A 21,580-nucleotide genomic window follows, 5' to 3' on the forward strand; every position below is an offset into this window, starting at 1 on the left:
GCCACAAAACGCATCTTGCTCTAACCAGTTCATAAATATTGGACTTCAAAAATGTTTTTATTAGTGCACGCATTCCTCTTCGTCCAACGTGCGCAAAATCCACGGCAAGAAGTAATACAGCTCCGTCGACAGCGCAGCGCCACTCACAGCGACCCCAACGCGCGCCCTGCCAAGTGCCGCCTAATCTCCCGGGGACGCGGGGACTGAACGTAGCGGCCGAGCGAACGGTCCCCTCCCCCGTCGGCGGCGGCCGCCGGACCAAAACCGGAAACTGCGTCGCCGCGAGCACTCTCGAAGGCGTGACGTGTACGCAGCCGCCGTCAGTTCGGGAGGGATTCCATCCCCCGTGTGAATACCCCTTAAGGGTCCAAACGCTCGGCATCGGCTCAACCACCAGGATCCCCTTTTCCCCGGACACGGCGATGCCACGCACGGCGAGGCGCGGGTGCTCGGGTCCGTGGTGATGCACAGTTCACCATCATCCCCTTGCGGAGATGTCCCTGCGGATGCTCGGGACCCCGCGGTGTCGCCACTCACCGTCGCGACGCCTGCAAACTGCAGGCACCCCCCTGCGGGGACGACGCGAACTGTGGTCGCGAAATATCAAACGTGCTGACAAGGAGCTAACAACAGAGTGTGTCGTTTGTGAACGCCACTTCGAAGTGAAGTACATCGAAAGGGCCTTTCGGCATGTGATAAATGGGGACGTAGTCGATATTCCACGTGATCGGCCACAGCTGACTGACGACGCTATCCCTACTGTCTTTCTGGATGCCCCCAAATACTTCACCAAGAAAGCACCCGTCAAACGGAAGGAGAGGAATTTGTGCAACCAAGACATAAAATGTTCAAAACGCAAAAGGATAGGCACGGCCAACGACGCGCAGTTGGCGCAGTCATCGGATCCGCTCGACATAGCCGTCTTGTCAACGGGCCAGTCACAAGCACAGGACAAGAACGAGGCAACTGTAGAGAGCATTTTCCAAAACCTTCAGCTGCCAGATAGCTCCTGGAGCAAACTGAGATTCGCAGCCGAACCGCACTTTGCGTTCTTCGGCGTTTGCGAGCGAGACGGAGATGAGATATGTCGCATGCGGCTGCCAAAAGCAATCAAGTTTCAAGAAGACAACAACCAGCTGGGATCAATTCTGTGCTGTGACTATGTGCGAGGTGTAAAGCACTCGGAGCGCATCGTTAAATCCTCTGTTGAAGCTCAAGCAGTCCTCGACGCTACTCACTTGCTTGTGATGTGCACAGATTGTGGACTTACCCCCGAAAAATCAAGCAAGTATGTATTGTTTGCTGGCGCCCACTTTTCCTCCATATGCTTTCTCACATGCGAAGTGCCGAGACCCTGTATCCACTGTAAATATTTAAGGAAGCTGATTCAAAACCAGCAGTCACGGAGAAAACGGCCGCGTGCGGCAATAAGTCGGCTAAAAAAGCACGCAAATACACGCCGTCGCTTGCAAGCCGCGCAAAAAAAACTGCGCAACACAGCGAGGTTGCTAGAGGCTATGAGGCAGGCAAATGAGCAAATGGGGGATGAAGTGCTCAGTGACCGCATCAAAGCATTGCCTCTTAAACCACGAATAGCCATTAGGACCTGCTTCAAAGCAGGAACAAGAAAGTCGACGTCTGGCATGTATTATGAGAAAGAATGGATTCTTGAATGCGTACTCTTACGTATGAAAAGCCCTAAACTCTATGAATACCTTCGAAAACAGAAGATCCTGATCCTACCCAGCCGGACCTGCCTACAGCGCTATGTTCAAAACTTTAAAAGTGGCTTTGGCTTTAGTGAAAATGTATTTGAGGCCATCGCTCTGAAAACTGAGCATATGGACACGAATTGTGCACGGTGGCATAGTGTTCGACCAAATGAAGTTGTGCGAGCACTTCAGTGTCAACACTGCAGGTAAGCACAGCCACTGCAACTACCCCTCCCATGACAGTTGGTATCTCTAGCATGGTAGCATTGTAATAAAATATGACATGCAGCACTGTGTAGTCATGGAATTTTATAATTTCAGGTGCAGTACAAGGTTTCGTAGACCTCGGAAGACATACACCCGAAGAAGAAAGAACTGTTCCAGCAGATCACAGAATGGTGATGCTCTTCCAACCATTTCAAGGTTTGTAATGCTGCTTATTTTGACTTGTATGTGCTTATAGGCCTTGTGTGCCACTCCGTTTTGTTGCGCACAAAGAGAAGTGGTTTCCCAGTCTTCATTTACTGCAGCCTTGTTGTAGTAAGGAGTGTTAGCCCCAGCTACACACACAAAATAAGCACTAAGCAGAGACAAGGTCTCCATTATGGTTGATTCAATAAACATTCTGTGCCGCTGACTGAATATACAAACAGTGTTCCTAGAATAAGTTATGCATGCTGCCTATGTGGTTTTTTTATTTTTGTGCAGGTGACTGGACCCAAATACTTGGTGTCTTTGCGTCAAAAGGCAACATCAAGGGCGAAATGCTTGCAAAGCTTTTGCTGGAAGCAATAGTGCTGGCTGAACGGGCTGGACTGTTTGTCGACTTTTTGACTTGTGACGGAGTATCATGGAACCGCAGCATGTGGAGGTCATTTGGAATTGGTGGTAAGAAACCACTTGGTGTTCGATTTATTTGGCATGGCACTCCAAGGCTGGAGTGCAGTAATCTGGAGAACACATCTTGATCTAAACATCTAGAGGACATACGACAAGAGTTGGCTCTAAATACCTCCATTTCTCTTTCAGCATCCTCAAGCCATGTCACATTCAAGAAACGACATCCTGTAGACTCTACAAGAGAGCTTCATTTCTGCTCAGATTTTCCGCATTTAGTGAAATGTGTTAGAAACGCATTTGTAACCACTGGTTTCTTAACTCCAGATGGCCGAGCATGTGTAGAGCATATAGAACTAGCATGGGAAAAGGATAAAAGCCCTTTAACGCTGAAGGCAATGCCACATATAACCAGTGCACACATCAGACCCAACTCGTTCGAAAAAATGAAAGCAAATTTAGCCTTCACACTCTTTAGCGAAGAAGTGATAAAAGGCCTCTTTATACTTAAAGCACACCTAAAGCACTCTTATGATTCAATTACGCCGACAGAAAAGCTTGTGAAGTGCATGAGTGGCCTCATATCCCTTCTCACGTCAAGGTTTCCATGCAGTGGACTAAGACCATCCTCTCAGGGTGTTGCCGACCTGGCGGCTTTTCTGGACTATTTAGATAAATGGGAAGATGTGGCAAAGAGAGTTGGAGGTGGCTTTCTTAGCAAGAGCACTGCTGAAGGACTGCGCGTTACAATTCGAAGCACGCTGTCACTTTTGACTTGCCTAGCGTCTTTAGGTTTCAAATACCTATTGACGTCAAGGCTAAGTCAGGACAAGTTGGAAAACTTGTTCGGTATTATCAGGCAGTACTCGGGGACAAATGATCATCGAAGCCCTGCACAGTTTCTCGTAACTGTGAATTGCCTCAGTTTCTATAACCTTGCTCGTCTGCCCAAGTCAGGAAACAGTCCAGCCCAGCTTGTTAATGCCCTCCTTAGTTCACCAAGTGGTGAAAATAAGTATACATTTAGCATGTAGGACATAATTGAGGACATGCTGGAGGTTGGCAACATTGATGATGCTGGCTCTGTGATGCAGCAGTGCCTCAGTTCGGACCACAACAGCTATGTGGTTGAGATAAGTGATAGCCGGCTTGTCTTTTACATGGCGGGATATGTGGCCAGGAAGTTTAGTGACAAAATTTCTTGCCAACGTTGTGCTTCTGGCCTCACGGTCACCAGAGAAGCAGCTGAATGTAATGCAGACAGTGTGTTCACTCAACAATTTGATAGGGGAGGCCTGTTGTACCCTGGCGATGAGTTGGCCACGCTCATTAAAGTGCTAGAGGGTGCATTCACATTGTTTTTCTCAACAGAGAAGCTTTATGCTTTCAGTGTGCATGATTTTATGCAATTTCTGAGCAGTCTGACGCTCCACCAAGTAGGATGCGAGCTTCATCGCAAAGAACTTACTGCCAGAATTATTCAGTTTGTGGTGCTAACTAGGCTGCATTTTTTTACAAAATCCTTAAATACGGACAAGGTTGTTCAGAGGGAGCGCCAGAAACATTTGAAGTTAAGAAGAGTGAAGTAGAGCACACTGCTCCACTCGGTCTGATGTGTGCATATGGTTATATGGTTTGCTGCACTGTTAAATAAAAATCATTTATTCTCTTGTGGACATTGAAGTGTTTCCTCTGGCCTTGTGGGCCTGTACAACAAAAGCAGTGACGGAAAATATTTACTGCATATTGAAGTTTGCCTCTGCATCCACATAAGCACCTAATTTTTTTTTTGTTTTCACAAAGCTAAAGCTTCTGGTGCTGGCGAATGCTGACGCGGACAGAACAGAACGAAGATTTGGTGATGTCGCCGAGTTTTATTGCGCGCGGCCACAACGTAGTATTTGCCTGTTTCCTTGTGCGTATTTTTTTTTCTGTGGCCACTGACTATATTACGGCGGATGTGTGAATGACAAAGTTGAAAAGCGTTCCGAGTCGTTCGTGTTTGCTGTCCATGTTCGCTTGGGTTAACACCATGTCTTTTCTTGGAAACCAAGGCGTCCAGCAAGTCAAGGTTCTACTTTGCGTTCAAGTGCAAAATATAATCCTTTTTTTTTTAAGTCGCACGTCTAAGCTCCTGCTGCGCGTTACGATGAAGCAAATTACGCCTCGTTTTATTCTTTGCTCTCCAAAGAAGCTTCACTCTTCTTATTAATGAATCTGAGCAGAAAACAGCTTGTAGTACTTGCGCCGCGCATCATTTGTTCTTAAGCGACTATTAAAAAATGCGACGCTAGCTAGACGGGCGTCCTAGCTGCCCAGCGCCGCCCCCTGAAACAGGCGCGATGGCTGCACACCAGCTGCAGGTAGCGCCATCTACAACTTTCATCGCTCTTCTGGGCGCCCCGCCTGCTCCTGCCCGTCACACTGCCCCCTTCCAGCCACCATACTTTTGCGCCGGCGGAAAGCCGATAAGATGGCCGATTTTGGCTCGCAGGTGACTGAAATTAGTCCGAAAAATCGAGCTTTTGGACTTTTGATATCCGAAATATCCGTCGCGAATATGTATGTGCTTCTATGGGGTGACTGACGGCGCCTCATTGAGGTCCGAGATATCCGACAAGACCGAAGTTTTGGAGTCCGAATTACCCGTCGGCTACTGTAATGTAGGAACTGCATCTCTGGAAAGCACGGGCATTTCTTCCGCGGAAAGTAGCACTTTTATCGAGCTCCGCATAATATGCCCGGGATATCGCATCCTCTGCAAAATGCTTGGCGCAGACATGGTCAGTGGGCATTAATGTCTGGTCTCCCTAGGAATCGCACGGCGCCACTTCTCCAAACGAACATTGTCGGACGGAGCTTTGAATAATGGCACACACTCCGCACATGTCTGGTAGCCCGAATTGCAGTTCGGCACGAAGCACTTTCTTCCCATTGCGCTGCACTCACCTGCTGTGGGCTACTCTGCCGACGATAGCCAAACACAAGGTCTTGGTGCAAAATAAAACAACTTGTTAAAAACAGCACAGCAGCGCAGCTGCACACTCCGAAATGTGCCAAAAGCACGTGCTCAGTGCCGCGCCACGCCGGACCGAGCCGCCCAGCGTGGGCCCGCCTTTCGCATCACCTTTTAAGTTAGCGACCGGTTCCCATGGCAACACTTCCCTCTCCCCCCGAACATATTGTGGCTGCGAGTGGGCGGTGCTCTTGGGCACGGCGGGGGGAGAGTGTCAACACCTCCATATGCTATCCTTAAACCGTGGTTGGGAGTGTGTGAGAGGGGTGGGGAGACGGGTAAGTCCGACGGTCCAAACGCGGTATTTGCGTGAGCTCCGCAAAGGTGTGCGCCCACTCCCTTGATTGATTGTTGTGGAAGTGCAGCTTTTTCTAGCTTCATTGCTGGTTTTTCACGGCTGTGTTGCTCAACTAGGATGTGTTTTCACGGTCAATATTGCTTTTCGTTGTTTCCTCTTCCTTGCTGTGGTGACCTCTAAATTGGTGTCCCCAAATTAACATGTATGGAAAATACTGATAAGGTAGGTGAGGATCTGGAATATGGAAGGTGGCTGAACGTTCTGGCGTTAGGTGTGCCCCAAAGATCTTGGCAGGACTCCTGTACCATGTTTCCTCACATTATTCCGTGTTGCCGTGGATATCGCAGCCAGTGAACTGCTTCTGTGAAAAGGTGCATAACGTTCAATAGGTAGCATGCTTTCACTGTCACTTTGTGCATTGTCCTCTTGATCGATGTCTGTTTGTTTCTGTCATTTGTGTTTTATTCAGACCTTGCCATCGGCTGTTACCATTCACAAGGTACACTGGCAGACTGCTTCATTGCCCTCGCACTGCTTGTGACTGACAGCGTTTTCAAAACCTCTGTACAATTGCCATAAAGTGCTGTAAGGAAAAATGCGACTGATTGTTCTTTAATGACTGCAGGTGCAGGTACTCCCGGGACTTATCATCACAGAGGCCAAGTGGAATTTCCTGCTGAAAAATTAGGCCAAGTGGAATTTCCTGCTGAAAAATCGCTCCGATGTGAAATTCACACTTGAACTGGCACGTGTAGTTTGGTCGCGGGAGGAGGCTGCTGCACGCAGTCTCACCGGCGAAGCATGCAGGAGCATGGCAGGCTCATTGAGAAAAATGCCTGCCACACCGGAGAAGGTAGAGGCAGTTGCAAGTAAGCACACTTTGGAAGTTGAAGTCCTACTGTGGGCACTATTGCATCTTTGTTCCCCCTTTTTTATTGTTTTTATTCAATCTTTCTCTTAAATCTGTACAGCTTTTTCTGATGTCACAGTGCATCCTTTATAAGAATATTGTGATGGCACCTTGGAAATAATTGTTAGTGTGTGCGTGTGTTGTCCTTTCTGAGAAAAATTAGTAATTCACGCAGTGATCGAGGAACTATCCATTGACTGCGAAAGCATTAGTGAGCAGTGCCAAATCTATTATCATTCTGGTAAAATAAGCCTCCGTGCACAGCAGTCTAGTGCAGTAACAGCATATTTTTTGTCTTTCTAATCGCTCCCTGCATGTATGTTGCCTTCCATGTTGATACATTTGTCATCTTGCACGTGGCTGTGCCGTGTCCTGTGTAGTTCCATGTTGACAAAATTTGCCCAAAATGTGCCAATGTGGCTGCGTAAAAATAATAGTTTGATTCAGTTACAATTGGTGTTTGAGCATTCTGTTAGACCTCTTTCTATTCTGCTCGTGATACAGCAAGAGCTCGTTAATTCAAACTCTGTTCATTCGAACTGTTGCCTGGGTTCTGGCACAACCCTGTGTATTTCAGTGGGGGAAACTCGATATTTCGAACAAGTTGGCATCTGCAAAAATTAATTCAAACTAGGAGCTCATGGCTGACATCGCTTCTCATAGCTAGAAGTTGACCCACAGTGGTTACAGTGCGCTGCAAATTTACTAGAGATGCAAAGCAATGAAAAATTAAAAAAAGCCAAGCGCACGATGCTGGCGCAGCCCGCACTCCGGTGCTTGCCATAGCAGGTTTTCGCTGCAGGGGCACTCGCCCGTGCTGCTAAAGCTTCGGCACAAGCCGTTCCTGGTTTTATTTGTGCCGCAGTCCCTGCGTCACTATCACATGGTGTGCACAAAGCAGTTCGGCCGCCGCTGTCATGCTCTTTGTGCCGCAAACTACACGGACAGCGGTGTGGAGACATTGAAACCCTTGAGTGACGCCGATATAATTGAGATTGCATGCTGTCAGCAGACGCCGCAGGGCTCTCCGGCGGTGAGAAGGACCGACAGTGATGAGGCAGATAGCAGCGACGGCCTATGCCACTGTCAGGTGCATGTGAAGAATGTCAGTGCTTGATGTTGCAGCATGCTACTTCTCTGCCAGTGAGAACTCCGAGTTGCGCTGGAGCTCTTGGGCAAGCTGCAGTTGAAGCTGAAGGCGTCTCAGCAGAAGAAACACTAGCAAATGCTGATCACTTATTACTTTTAATAGTGACAACCCTTCCCTGTAAATAAACGTGTTTTGGAGCATAGATGCTGTCATCTTTTCCAGCACTAAACCTCACTACTCACGTGAATGCACCCCAATACTTGTTCTTGGTGCATAACGCAAGAATTCTCAGAATAGCGGCCACTAACGTGTAGTAGCGGCTAGCTCGCGATGTGTGACTGCATGTGTCTGCTTCGGGTGCTACCTGTGTAGTGGGCGCAACGACCGCTGACTGTAGCGCCCATCCGATAATTGGAACTTCGCTTAATTTGGACATTTTTCCGGTCTTCTTCGAGTTCGAATTAATGAGATTTTACTGTATTTCACTCTAAATGCCATTATGATACAGCCGCACATTTCTTTACAATGAGCACTGCATGTTTTGATGCTGTTTACTGCTAATTTTTGTCGTGTGTGTGTTGATAAATTATTCATAGGCCATATTTTCTTAAAAAGATGAAGTTGAGACCCAATTTGTGTTATCTGCATTGCTCTTTCAGATTGCTTGCAGAAATACGTGGAACTGCATCCTGCTGCCAAACCACCTGTACATTCCAGGGTTGGGGCAGCAAGGAAGTATTTGCGCAGCTTTTTCACGGAAGCCGGTCGACAGGGAAAGCGCGGCAAAGCAGTAAAAACCAAATCCGCTGTTGAAGTTTTGGAAAATGCATAACTTTCTTTTGCAGTCATGTGGTAGTGCTCGGATGGTACCTCGTAGTAAATTTATAATAAACCAGTCGTGAGCTCTGAACCTCAAAAATTGGTGTGCTTCCTTTTACTGCTACATGTCACCTCAAGAACAATCACATCCAACGGCTGAAGTGTGGCTAGTCCGTCACTATTCCAGCATTCAGCTTGCCGGCATAGTCGCTTGCCATTATGCCAGCAACCAGCTTGCCATATGCTGGCATAATGGTTTGCCATTATGCCAACATTCAGCAGTTCCCACTACCATAATCCATCAAGATGGTGGTTTCCACTTCATCCACCACTGGCCAGATTTCTGACAGGCATTGCAATGATGTGCTTGCGTTGATTTTCCTGCTTTGCATGAGCACTGGCACTGAAAAAAAGAGGGGGGGATTGCAAATCAAATACTGCAACTGAGCTGCCACAATGGCTGAGTGGTCATGATGCTCAGCTGCTGAGCTGAAGAACGTGATTTCGATCAAGGCCGCGGCAGTCGCATTTCGCTTATGTGCGATGTCAGTGCACGAATCCCGGGTAGTAGAAATCACGGAGTGCTCCACTACGGTGTCTCTGATAGCCTTGAGTCGCTTTGAGACGTTAAACCCTATAAACCAAACCAAATACTGAAACTGCTCGCAAACGGCAATGATTTTCATTCAATTTTGCGTGCATGCCTTTCTCCCCTAACACCTCTGCAAGCGGAAACATCGTTACGGGTGCCGCGAACGTGTATGCACGGCAATGATTTTCATTCGATTTTGCAACGTAGTAAATGTAGAGCACTCGAAGTGGCGTGCTGTAGAGCAAGTGAACTTAAACCATATCGCGGCACTCTTGGCTGTGCGGTTATTTCTGCTCGGCTGCGCTCGTGCGCAAATATCAGTACTTACTTTAGAATTTCGCTTCATTTCACCCGCACAGCACAACTCGCGTGATCGAGAGAGAGTAATGTGCATATCCGCTGCTGCATGCACGCGCTTTCACTGCGATTCGGGCACCGCTTGAGACCGCACTGCCTATGAAACGAGATCTGGCCTCAGTTATCGCAGGGTCGTTTCACATGATGCGATTGTTGCCGCAGTGCAGTGCGATTTATGCCGCTGTGCGACAGAAATGCGTGTCGTTCTCGTCGCAGGGCCACTGCGACAGACTTTCAACAAGGTGGTCGCACTGTCGCAGCGACGGCCACAGTAGTCAGCCTGGTTGTCTGCTTTGGAAAGGTGAAAACGTATTACTGAACATAATAATACATCATGGCTCGATATTATTACCCATGATTACGAAATCAACGCTTGCCACGATGTTTGACATTTATTGCAGCCGAAGAATTTTCGGCCACTGAAAGGCCGCACCGACGCTAGGGCGCTGGTGCCGATGGCACCGACTAAATTCATCGTTGTCATGTGAAGGGCGGTTCACATGCAAGCGATTGAGCGAACTCAGCAACCAGCAGCATGGCGCAGCGATGCTTTTCGCAGGGTTCCGTTTCACATGCGTCGCTCCACAGCGTTTACTGCCGCTGCGAATCTCAGTGTTGCCGGCAAAGAATACGAGCTCGCGGTTGGTTTCGGTGGTTTGCAAACATCAACATGGACAATGTTTATGCATTATTTTGCCACGATTACTCAAATTTTGTTAAGAAATAAAGAACTCTTCTTTTTTAAATATCAACTACTTCTTATCTTGATGGTAATAACATCATTTTTTAAGTCCGTACGTGCGGTGTAACTGGCGCCGTTGCAAAATTCTGGTCATTTGCAAACATGAACGATCGTGCAATCGGAGGGGCAGACGGCGGAGCAGACGTGGAGTCGTCCGAAATGGATGTATGCGAAACATTTGAGTCGTCGTACACCCATCTCCTCTTGCTAGAGGAATACTTTCAAGAAAAAAGGCGTTGCTGGAGCTCCCAATGCCGCGGCGCTGGTGGGTGCGGCCCGTCTGGGAGAACCGCAAGCAAGAATCCGGGTACTACACCGCGGTGAGTTGCATGTTGTAGTTTGCCTGATACTGGTGCCTTAAACTGCAAAGTTTTCTGTACAGATTCCACTCCTCATGAGCGGAGACAGTGAGTACTTCCACAAGTACTATAAGATGTCCCCAAGCAAGTTCGAGGAACTTCACACCCTTGTTGAGGGGCCTCTCACAAAGCAGTACGTTATACGGGAGCCGATACCATCACGAGCAAGGTTTGCCATGACACTGAGGTACTATAAACGCGTTTCATTGACGACTACCTGACCATTGCATGCAAACGGATATTGTTTTTGCGATTCCTTCTAGGTACTTGGCATTGGGAATGCAGATCCAGGATGTTGCCATGGCGTTCCGCGTGGGCATCTCCACTGCGAACGGCATCAACTGCGATACCTGCAAGCTGCTTTGGGAAGTCCTCCAGCCGATTTGCCTCAAGTGCGTTGCAGCTGGAGTGAAATACTCATTAAGGCGAAGGGAATCTCGATAGAGGGGAAATTCTAGAGGCCCGTGTACTGTGCGATGTCAGTGCATGGTAAGGAACCCCAGGCGGTCGAAATTTCCGGAGCCCTCCGTTGCAGCGTCCTTCATAGCCCGAGGCGCTTTGGGACATTAAACCCCCATAAAACCATGAAATCTTTCAGGCGAAGCCTGCTGTGCTTACTGGGATCTTGCGACCTATGTGTTGCTACCATTTAAAATGAATAGTATATTTAATGACTACTGCAGCTTACATGCCTTCCCCTTGCTGTCAAAAAGGAAAAGAAATTTTACACGAGCAGTTGCTTGAAGTACTGAAAACATCTGAGTAGTGCATGTTGCTGCGCTCGTTTTGTACTACAGGGAAAATGGGCACAAACTGAAGGCACGCATTGGCAGAGAAGACCGGATGAATGCTTCTCACTGCACCGTCGTTTTGCTGCTACTAGTTTTAGACTAAAAATACTTTCATGTTTCTACTTCATTGCCACTGCAGATACCAACCATTGCTGACTAGGAGAAGGTTGCCTCCGGATTTTGTCAAAAGTGGAATTTTCCACACTGTGTTGGTGCCGTGGATGGCAAACATGTACAAATTCAGGCCCCACCACATTCAGGCAGCCTTTATTTCAACTATAAGGTAATGTACACATTGAATGGTCTTTTTTCAATTAATTATTTTTCTGTATATATAAACTCTTGTCATTACAGGGTATGTACTCAATAGTACTGATGGCTGTGGCCGACAGCAATCTCAAGTTCGTCATGGTTGACGTTGGGGCTTATGGGAGGAAGAGCGATGGAGGGACCCTTAGCGCATCAAGGATGGGAAAATGCCTTGAGCATGGCCTCCTGAATCTGCCACTTCCTAAATTGCTACCAAGAACATCGACAGTGGCACCTCATGTTTTTCTTGGAGACGAGGCGTTCCAGCTGCGCCGATTTTCTGCGACCCTACCCGGGCAGGGGCCTGGACGACTCTTAACGAATATTCAATTACAGGCTCAGCCGTGCAAGGTTTGTTGCGGCACAAAATTGATCTACTGCATGGATTTCATCACTATCCTGGTGGCAATGAATGCAGATACTTTTCATGTGTGTGTGCAGTTGACAGAAAAACAAAGCACTCAGTGATGTTTCATTCTTTCCAGAAGGTGCGTTGAAAACGCCTTTTTCGTTATGGCGTCCCGGTTCCGGATCTTCCGCCGCATCATTATTCTCCTTCCGGAAAACGCTGAATACGTTGTCATGGCATCATGCGTTCTTCATAACTTTCTTGTGGAGGATGGCAACTATATGCCGGAAAACTATGCCGACGTGGAAGATGCCTATGGCAATGTTACTGCAGGCCAGTGGCGGGCAGCAGCAGAAGACGCAGCCGTGCTCAATCTTGAGCCACCTGTAGGGCACAACTACAGTCGTTCCGCAGCCGAGACAAGACATTTGTTCAAATCTTAATTTGAGTAGCCAAGGAGCAGTGTCATGGCATTGGGCATCAGCTGGGCTGCGGCGATGATGATGATACACTGCTGATTGTCATCATCAGCCTTACTACACCAATGGGAGACACGGGAGAGGCAAAGGCCTCTCCCATGTCTCTCCAATTAACTCTGTCCTTTGCCAGCTGCGCCCACCCTGTGCCTGCAAACTTCCTAATCTCATCTGCCCACCTAACCTCCTGCCGCCCCCTGCTACGCTTACCGTCTCTTGGAATCCGCTCCGTTTCCCTTAAGGACCAGCGGTTATCGTGCCTTTGCAGTACATGCCCTGCCCAAGTCTATTTCTTCCTCTTGATTTCGACTCTGCTGTCATTAACACACGTTTGTTCCCTCACCCACTCTGCCCGCTTCCGGTGTCTTTAAGGTTACACCTATCATTTTCCTTTCCGTGGCTCGCTGTGTTGTCCTTAAGCTGGACCCTTTTCTTTACCCTCCATGTTTCTGCCCTGTAGGTGAGTATCAGTGAGATACAGCTGTTGTGCACTTTTCTCTTGAGAGATATTGGTAACCTGCCATTCATGATCCGAGAGAACCTGCCATATGCGCTCCATCCCATTCTTATCCTTCTAGTTACTTCTTTCTCATGATCCGGATCGGCTGTCACTACCTGCCCGAAGTAGACGTCCTTTACTACTTCAAGCCCCTCGCTGCCAATTGGGAACTGTCGTTCCCTTGCTAGACTGTTGAACATTGCTTTGGTTTTCTGCATGTTAAATTTTAGACCCACCGTTCTCTGCCTGTCTAACTCATTAATCATGATTTGCAGTTCACGTCCTAAGAGACTCAGTAAGGCAATGTTGTAAGTGAATCGCAGATTATTTAGGTATTCTCCATTAACTAGCTTTTATCCCCAACTGTTCCCAATTCAGGCCTCAGAATACCTCCTGTAAACGGGCGGTGAGTAGCATTGGCAAGATCATGTCTCCCTGCCTGACGCCCTTCCTTATTGGAATTTTACTGCAGACTTTATGGAGGACTATGGTACCTGTGCAGTTTATATATCTTTCAGTATTTTGACATAACGCTCTTCTACACCGATTCTGCAATGCCTGTATGACTGCTGAGGTTTCCACTGAAAACCTCAACTTGATGTGTGTATTCTGCTTTTCATGTATATACATGTTTAAAATATGTATTACTGAACGTAAAGTTCATTTTTGTGATTATATTACATAAGCATTTCTTAATTACGTATTCTTTTGCACTATATGAGGCTAGAAGTTATAGTTTTAATCATACAGTTGTATGTATTAAGTGTACTGATTGTTTGTATTTGATAGTGTATATTTGTTCTCCTTTGTTGTATCTTTATTATGTTCATTTCCATCAGCTGATATTTCGAACCCACTGCTATGCTATGTAAAGGTTTTCTGGGCCTAGTCAAGCTGCAAAGCAGCTTTTTGCCTGGAAATCCTTCCAGTTGTTCTGGAGAAATAAAGTTAATTCAATTCAAATGTTTTCTCGTAATCAATGAAGGCTATATATAGGGGTTGGTTATATTCTGCACATTTTTCTGTCATCTGATTGATAGTGTGAATGTGATATATTGTGGAATATCCTTTATGAAAGCCTACCTGGTCATTTGGTTGATTAAAGTCTAAGGTTGCCCTGACTCTATTAGCGATTACCTTAGTAAATACTTTGTAGGCAACGGACAGTAAGCTGATCAGTCTAATTTTTCAAGTCTTTGGCATCTCCTTTTTTATGAATTAAGATTATATTTGCGTTCTTCCAAGCTTCTGGTACGGTCGAGGTCATATGACATTGTGTATACAGGGTGCCTGGTTTTTATAGCAGAATCTCCCCTCCGTCTTTCAGCAGGTCTGCTGTTACCTGATCCTCACCAGCTGCTTTTCACCTTTGCATTGCTCCTAAGGCTTTATTTACTCTTTTGTTACGGGCGGGACGTCCCACTGCTGTGTGCTACTGTCTCTATCATTAACATTCTGATTAAACTGGCTACTGTATATATGTGTGTTGAATTCTTGTATGCATGTGTGACATGTATGCTTCTGTGGTAGAACAACTGCAGCAAAAAATAAACAGACATACAAAAATTAATGCTCATTTATTTCCTTATGCACAGCCAGGTTAGAAGGGTATTCACCCTGGCTGTACAAATGGCAAATATGTAGTAACTCCATCTTAAGATGCACGAGCATGTGTGGTGGAGTTGCCTCCAATTGCGGCCGCAGGGACAGAAGAAAATGGCTGCAGGCATCCATTGGCCTGTGCGCTGCAATTGCACTTTACACGGCCTGAAAGTCCCTGTCAGCAGCCTCCACTTCCTGCCACCTTTTCTTCTGTCGCTTGTTTCCCCTATGTGGGAGAACCTCTGGTGAAGTTGCTGCCATACAGGATGGTCCTGGTTCAACAGGAAGACCTGGGACACTATACATGCTTTCAAATTCATTTGGCAATGCTTCTACTTCTTTCGAGCCTGGCGATGCTGGGCTGCAGCTGGCATGGCTCGTCTCGGCTGCTGCGCTGGCCACCTGCACGTGGCTCACTGCGTCGAGGTTGCAGAAGCTCCTGAGTAGAATGTACAGGCTGTTAATTGCTGTCACACATTCAATTCATCATTAGTATTAGTCATTGCTTACCGTCTCGTTTCCATGGAGTCCCTCAGGAACTCCATCTGCTTTAAATGTGGCCAGGCCGTCTTTGCAGTGGCTCCTGACCCACTCTTCCCATCTTTTTCGTCTTTTTTTGCCTGTACGTATCTTTTAGATTTTTCCACCGAGCAATAATCTCAACTGTTACTGAAATATGGAGCAGTATAGAGCATAATGTTAAACAAGCAAATTAGGAAACAATGGCAGACATGTGGCCCAAAGTTTAGCATGAACATGTACAAATGCTACTCAACCTCAAAACTAAAGCGTCCGCTGGACCTGACGGGATACCAAATATTTTTTTGCGCCGTTATGCAGAAGCCATCACAGAGTTCCTGGTTGTTATTTTCCGCAAACCATTTGAAACAGGAAACATTCCTTCCGACTGGAGGAAAGCGCGGATTGTGGCCGTGCTGAAAAAGGGTGATCCTGCCTTGATTGCTAATTATCGTCCCATATCAATAAGTTCCACATGTTGCAAACTTGCTGAGCATATCATAGCTAACTACATAACTACATTTCTAAACGATAATAAGGTACTTACCCCCCATCAGCACGGGTTTCGAAAAGGCTTTTCCACTGTCACTCAGCTAACTTCTGTCATTCATACTTTTGCAAGTGTACTAAATAGCGCTGGTCAAATGGATGTTATTTTTTTAGACTTCAGCAAAGCCTTTGATGTTATTTCTCATGCCAAACTAATTTACAAACTTGAACTTAATGGTCTTTCTAATTTCATAATTCGTTGGATTTCCTCATACCTTTCTGACCGCACACAATTTGTTTGTATTGATGATTGCTATTCAAACCACCTGCCGGTCACTTCAGGCGTCCCACAGGGAAGCGTCCTCGGACCTCTTCTCTTTTTGATATATATCAATGACATTACTAACGTTATAACTACCCCTGTTCAAATTAGATTATTTGCAGATGACTGCGTTTTATTTCACCAAATTACTTGCCAAGATGATCAAGTTTTACTAAACTCCAATCTTCAGAACATACATACATGGTGTAATAAATGGGACATGAAGCTAAATTTAGAGAAAACAGTATACATGACAATAACTAACAAAAAGGCTTCCTTCTCATTTCCTTACAATATTTCATCTCACCTTCTGACCGAAGTCAGCGAGTACAAGTATCTAGGAGTTACAATAACGAAAAACCTTAGCTGGAATAAACATGTATCAAACGTATGCTCCTCAGCCTTTTGTAAACTTTGCTTTCTTAGACATAAACTAAAACTTGCCCCACCTGAACTTAAAAAATTAACCTACTTTTCAATAACAAGGCCATCACTAGAATATGCATGCACCGTCTGGGATCCCTACACTAAACGTAACATCGAGGCCCTTGAAATGATTCAACGCAAAGCCATCCGTTTTATTTTTTCAAAGTATCGTGTAACTGACTCACCAACAACCCTCATGCAAACTCACGGTATTGAAACATTACAGATGCGCCGGAAAATTCAAAGACTGAAACTACTTTTCTTACTAAAAAACCATAAACTGTCTATGAATGCAGACCCCTTCCTTAAACCTAACACTACGTGCCAAACACGAAATCATCATACACAATCATTAACCCCTTACAGTGCTAGGATTAACGCCTTTAAATACTCATTTTTTCCACGCACCATTGAGGAGTGGAACAGGTGTTCACCAGATCTTTTAACCAGAGCTGATTCTTTTGACTCAATGTTTTCTTCACAGCATTTAATTTGAGAGCCGTTCACTTTTTGTATTTTGCATCTGAGCCTTGTATTTATTGCTGTATTTTGTGTTACAACTTGTATTTAATATTTTTTCAATTTTGCTAAACCTGTTCTTTTTTGCATATATTATGTACTCGCCCCACCTGCTTGGGCCTACTGTAGGCCTGCAGTATGTTCTAAGTAAGTAAAGTAAAATTCTCATCTGTTAGCACACAAGAATATTGCAGAAAATGTTTACAACACACGATTCAGTACGGAAGCACGAGTTTTTTTTTCTTCTAAAAGGCAGTTTTACTGATTATGCATGCATGCATGACTGAACTGAGACACACACATGATGAATGATTTATTTTGCGGACATGCACGAGATGATTTTGCGCGGTTCAGAAGCTGCAGATTAATGCTACGTACAAGACTACGATGAGCGGGCGGTGCCGCGGGATGGAGCGCTCGCTCTACATACACGCAAGAGACGATTTTACTAGGCTCTCAGCGCCCCGATTAATTTCACGCCTGAGAAAGGTCTCCTCCCGCATTTACAAACGTAGCTGAGAACATGAAAACGTGCACGTCGTGCATTTCACGATTGAAGTGAAGGGTACAAAATGATGCAGCTAGCGTGTCTTAGGAACCAAAAACATTTCCTCACAGCTGCGTGATGCCGACAATTTTCATACAGCTGATCTACGCACAATAGCCGGCGCACCGAAAAAAAAAACACCGAGCAGTACGCAGGAATGCGCGGGGACATAAAACAGTTTTTGACACGCTGCAGAATCCTGCCAGTGTGACGAGGAAAATTTGTTGGCTGCACAATGAAAAAATATGGCTGATAATCTTCGAGCTCGCCACAAAGCGTGCTTTCACTTACTGGTGTCGTCAATTGCTCGAATTGCGTCCCTCACTTCTTCCCAAAGGGACTCCTTGGTCGACTTATTGGGGAAGTTGTTATTTTTAACATCCCATAGAAGTGGGCGCTTGGATACTTCGATGATCAGCACCTCATTGAACAGTACACGCGACATGTTGTCGTGGTGTTGGAAGCACGTGTAGCAAACAAACATTGTCGTCTTTCCCACATGAATCCTCTTCTTGTCACGTGGCTTTTCCGCTGTGCAGTCATTGGTCAGAGGGCGGAGCTATCGCTCTGTCGCTGCGAAAATTTCCAACTTGTTGGAACCCCGTCGCTCCGGCCCGCCGAGCCGCCGCGACGGGTCGAAACAGGTTTTTCCGTCGCTGCGACAGGATTCGCTGGCATTTTCGCATTTTCGCTTGCATGTGAAACGGGCTTGAAACGGCGGCTGCGATTACCGTCGCAACGACAGTGCGACCGGGCCTTTTTTTTTCATTCGCGTCGCACCATACTACAATTTGTATGCAAAATGTACTCACATACCTGCAACGAGGCATCAATTCCATAAACGCACTTCACTTTGTGCGGCTTCTGCTTCCCGTGCGATGTTTGCAAGCAGAGGCCTTGCACTGTCGCAGACGCAGGGGAGCAATCCTTCAGGCCACAGCAGATCAGGCGGCCAGCGTTGAGGACTTCTTCGCCTTCAATCAAACACCGGATTCGTCTTTTCTCTTGTCCAATATGTTTCATTATGTCTCCTAGACACAATGGCCGAAGGTGGCGTGGTTGCTAGCGAGCGAAGAGCACAACAAAGAGACCAGCCGTACGCTGCGCTTATGGACTAGACCAGCAATGCGGCCGCACCAAGGAGGATATATAAAACTTGCTGGAGTGGAGAGGGCGTGCTCCGACCGAAGCCTTCGTCCGCCATCTTACCAGAGGCAGAAAGCGCGCTCGGCGCCAGCGGCACCGGCTTGCGCTGCTGTTTTCGTGAATTGGTCTGCAGTGCAAGTTGATGTGCGGGGCATGTAAACACCATCGATTTGATTATGGTTGCCTCTTGCGTTGCCTACGGATGTGCGAACAGGCTGAAGAAGGGTTGTGGCCTCACGTTTCACCTGTTAAGTATACGAGAACACGTTCATTGAGCCACTACACTCGCGTTGCCGATGGATGTCAACTGATAAGTTGTGTGTGTGTGCAACGACTAATAGTCCTGGAATTGCCGACAGGTTTCCAAAAGATCCGGAGCTGCGGAGCCTGTGGGAGCGAGCTGTTCGCCAGGAAAGGCAGCATGCGAAAGATGGAGATCGCCTTTGCTGTGTGCATTTCGCGCCGGAGTGCTTCGACCACACCGGACAGACAACGCGACTGCGTGCGGGTAGTGTTCCTTCTGTGTTCCCTGCGTTTCCGGAGCATCTACAGAAGCCCGTGAGTATGTTAGAACGTCGCGCGATGTATTTGTGGCGGTCTCATTTTCGTTGAAAAGAGTTTCTCGAGCTCATTAGAACGCGGATGTCGTTTTCAACTAATGTCATTAAATTTACCATTGTCACATCTAATGAAGGGCATTACCTTTGAATGACATTCTATGAAAATTACATCAAATTTTCCGTCTGGCAGGGTCGCCTCAGCTAGGCTGTAACCATGACATTGGATAGAGACCGCTATTGCGCCTAGAATTTGCACAGCTTCAATTTTTTTTTTCATTTTCATAGGATAAAAAGTACGAAAACTGCTACTCATAACCGTAGGCTGCAGATGCGGCTTCAGTCTGCAAATCTGTTCAGTAAGCGTGCGTCGGTGGTGACGTGAAGAGATTTAATTAATATGCAAGCTCAGATGCTAAACAAAATAAACAGACTAATGATTTGAAAAGATGGTTAAGCGAAATTTGAAAATAACATACATCCACCTTTATGAAGCAGTAAGTTTTGTTAGCAAACGAGGCATAGCTTTACAACAGCTCTTATTTTTCTGTGACTTGAGACTCATCAGATGTACATATGGCGTCTATTTCAGGTGAAAAGGAAGCGTCCAGGCCGCAAGCATGAAGACACCCCAGCCAATAACTGCTCACCGCAGCATGAAAAGTCTGAAGCTGAAGAAGAGCCGCCTGTGCCTTCACCCACCAAACAATGGTACAAAGAAAAAGTCAGTGCCTCTGAGGAAGAAATAACTCAGCTGAAAAAGAAAGTTAAAACTTTGCAGCAAACGAAGCGAAGACTCACAAAGAGAAATGAGACAGCAAGAAATTATCAAGGAAATCAGAGATCAAAAACTCCTTTCAGAAGAAAGATCACAGGTGTTCACGTCTTCATTTTCAAGTGATATTCAGAAGCTTCTGAACAAAGCGGGCAACAAGCAAAAGGGTGTATACACACCCGAGCTCCGCGCGTTCGCGCTGACTTTGCATTTTTATTCCCCGGCCGCGTATGACTACGTCAGGTCCAAATTCAATGATGCCCTTCCTTCACAGCGGACACTTAGGCAATGGTATCGCTCAGTCCACGGAGCTCCTGGCTTTACAGATGAAGCATTTTGCTTCCTTCAAAAATTTACACAATCACGGAATGAGCCATTCTACTGCGTTCTGATCGTGGACGACATGCCCATAAGAAAACCTGTAGAACTTGTTGGAAACAAAATAGTCGGGTATGTGGACTTTGGAACAGGGCTAGATGACGACAGTCTCCCTGAAGCGAGAAATGTGTGTGTACATGATTTTTGGTGTAAATGTCAGAATCAAGATGCCTGTCGCTTACTTTTTGATCGACACACTCACTGGTGCAGAGAGGGCGGAGCTGACTAAGCAGTGCATTGACAAGCTTGAGTCAGTGCATGCTAATGACATCTGTCTTACATTTGATGGTGCCTCCTATAACTTCAATATGGCGAAATGTTTAGGCGCTGAGCTTCTACCGTGTTCTCCCCGGTTTTCTACAAGCTTTGTCAACCCTGCTGACTGCACCAAAAACATTCAGTTTATCTTAGATGCCTGTCACATGATTAAGCTTGTGCGGAACTCATTGGCAACTGTAAGCCACCTTACTGACATGGAAGGAAATCACGTGAAGTGGGCTTACCGTATTTATTCGAATCTAGGCCGATAGTTTTTTCAAAAAAAACGAGATGTAGAACTCTTATGTCGGCTTAGATTCGAGGATTTCGTTTCGAGGTTTCGTATTCGTAAAATACGAATAAATGTAGCACGCAGGTGGCGCCCCCACAAAACGCCAACGAAAGACAGCACTGTAGCCGTTGCTATCCGTAGCCGATACTGATCAAAGCACACATGAGCACTGGCTGCCATTTTGGCCTTGTTCTGTTCTCGTGCGGTGGCGTGAGCACATTCGCAGCAGTGAAGTTTTCGTGCGTAGTTTTTATCACCAACACCATGGCACCAAACAGGCGGTGCCATTATAGTGCCGCCTTCAAGCGGAAAGTTATAGTTGCTGCAGAGCAGTCGTCAAATCTTCAAGCCGGGCGGGACTTCGGCGTGGATGAGAAGAATGTTCGCGACGTAAGAACAGTCGTGTCGCATCATAAAAATAATTGTGATAATGAGGTATAAACAGTGTTGTTTTTTCGGCCGGCCTACAATCGAGGTAAGTTTTTTTTTTCTGTGGCCTTCAACTTTCGGGTCTCGGCTTAGAATCGTGGCCGGCCTAGATTCGAGTAAATACGGTATATACTGGCATTGGAGGCATTGCAACGTGGAGAAGGG

General features: G+C 46.5%; 1 protein-coding gene and 2 pseudogenes across 1 annotated transcript; 2 read left to right on the forward strand and 1 right to left on the reverse strand.

The window, feature by feature from the left end:
- The first annotated feature begins 506 nt into the window (after positions 1-506).
- LOC144095375 (uncharacterized) lies at positions 507-4,651 on the forward strand (annotated as a pseudogene).
- Positions 4,652-14,733: 10,082 nt separating this feature from the next.
- LOC144093844 (uncharacterized) lies at positions 14,734-18,622 on the reverse strand. The gene is made up of 2 exons (XM_077627566.1): positions 15,269-18,622; positions 14,734-15,197 (listed from the first exon to the last, which is right to left on the reverse strand). The coding sequence occupies exons 1-2, from the start codon at positions 15,301-15,303 to the stop codon at positions 14,915-14,917; spliced, it is 318 nt and encodes a 105-aa protein (XP_077483692.1). The 5' UTR covers positions 15,304-18,622; the 3' UTR covers positions 14,734-14,914.
- A 7-nt stretch (positions 18,623-18,629) lies between these two features.
- On the forward strand, positions 18,630-20,669 carry LOC144093845 (uncharacterized; annotated as a pseudogene).
- Positions 20,670-21,580: the final 911 nt, after the last annotated feature.

Source organism: Amblyomma americanum, chromosome 6 (genome assembly GCF_052857255.1).
Source record: "Amblyomma americanum isolate KBUSLIRL-KWMA chromosome 6, ASM5285725v1, whole genome shotgun sequence".
NCBI classification, from domain to species: domain Eukaryota; kingdom Metazoa; phylum Arthropoda; class Arachnida; order Ixodida; family Ixodidae; genus Amblyomma; species Amblyomma americanum.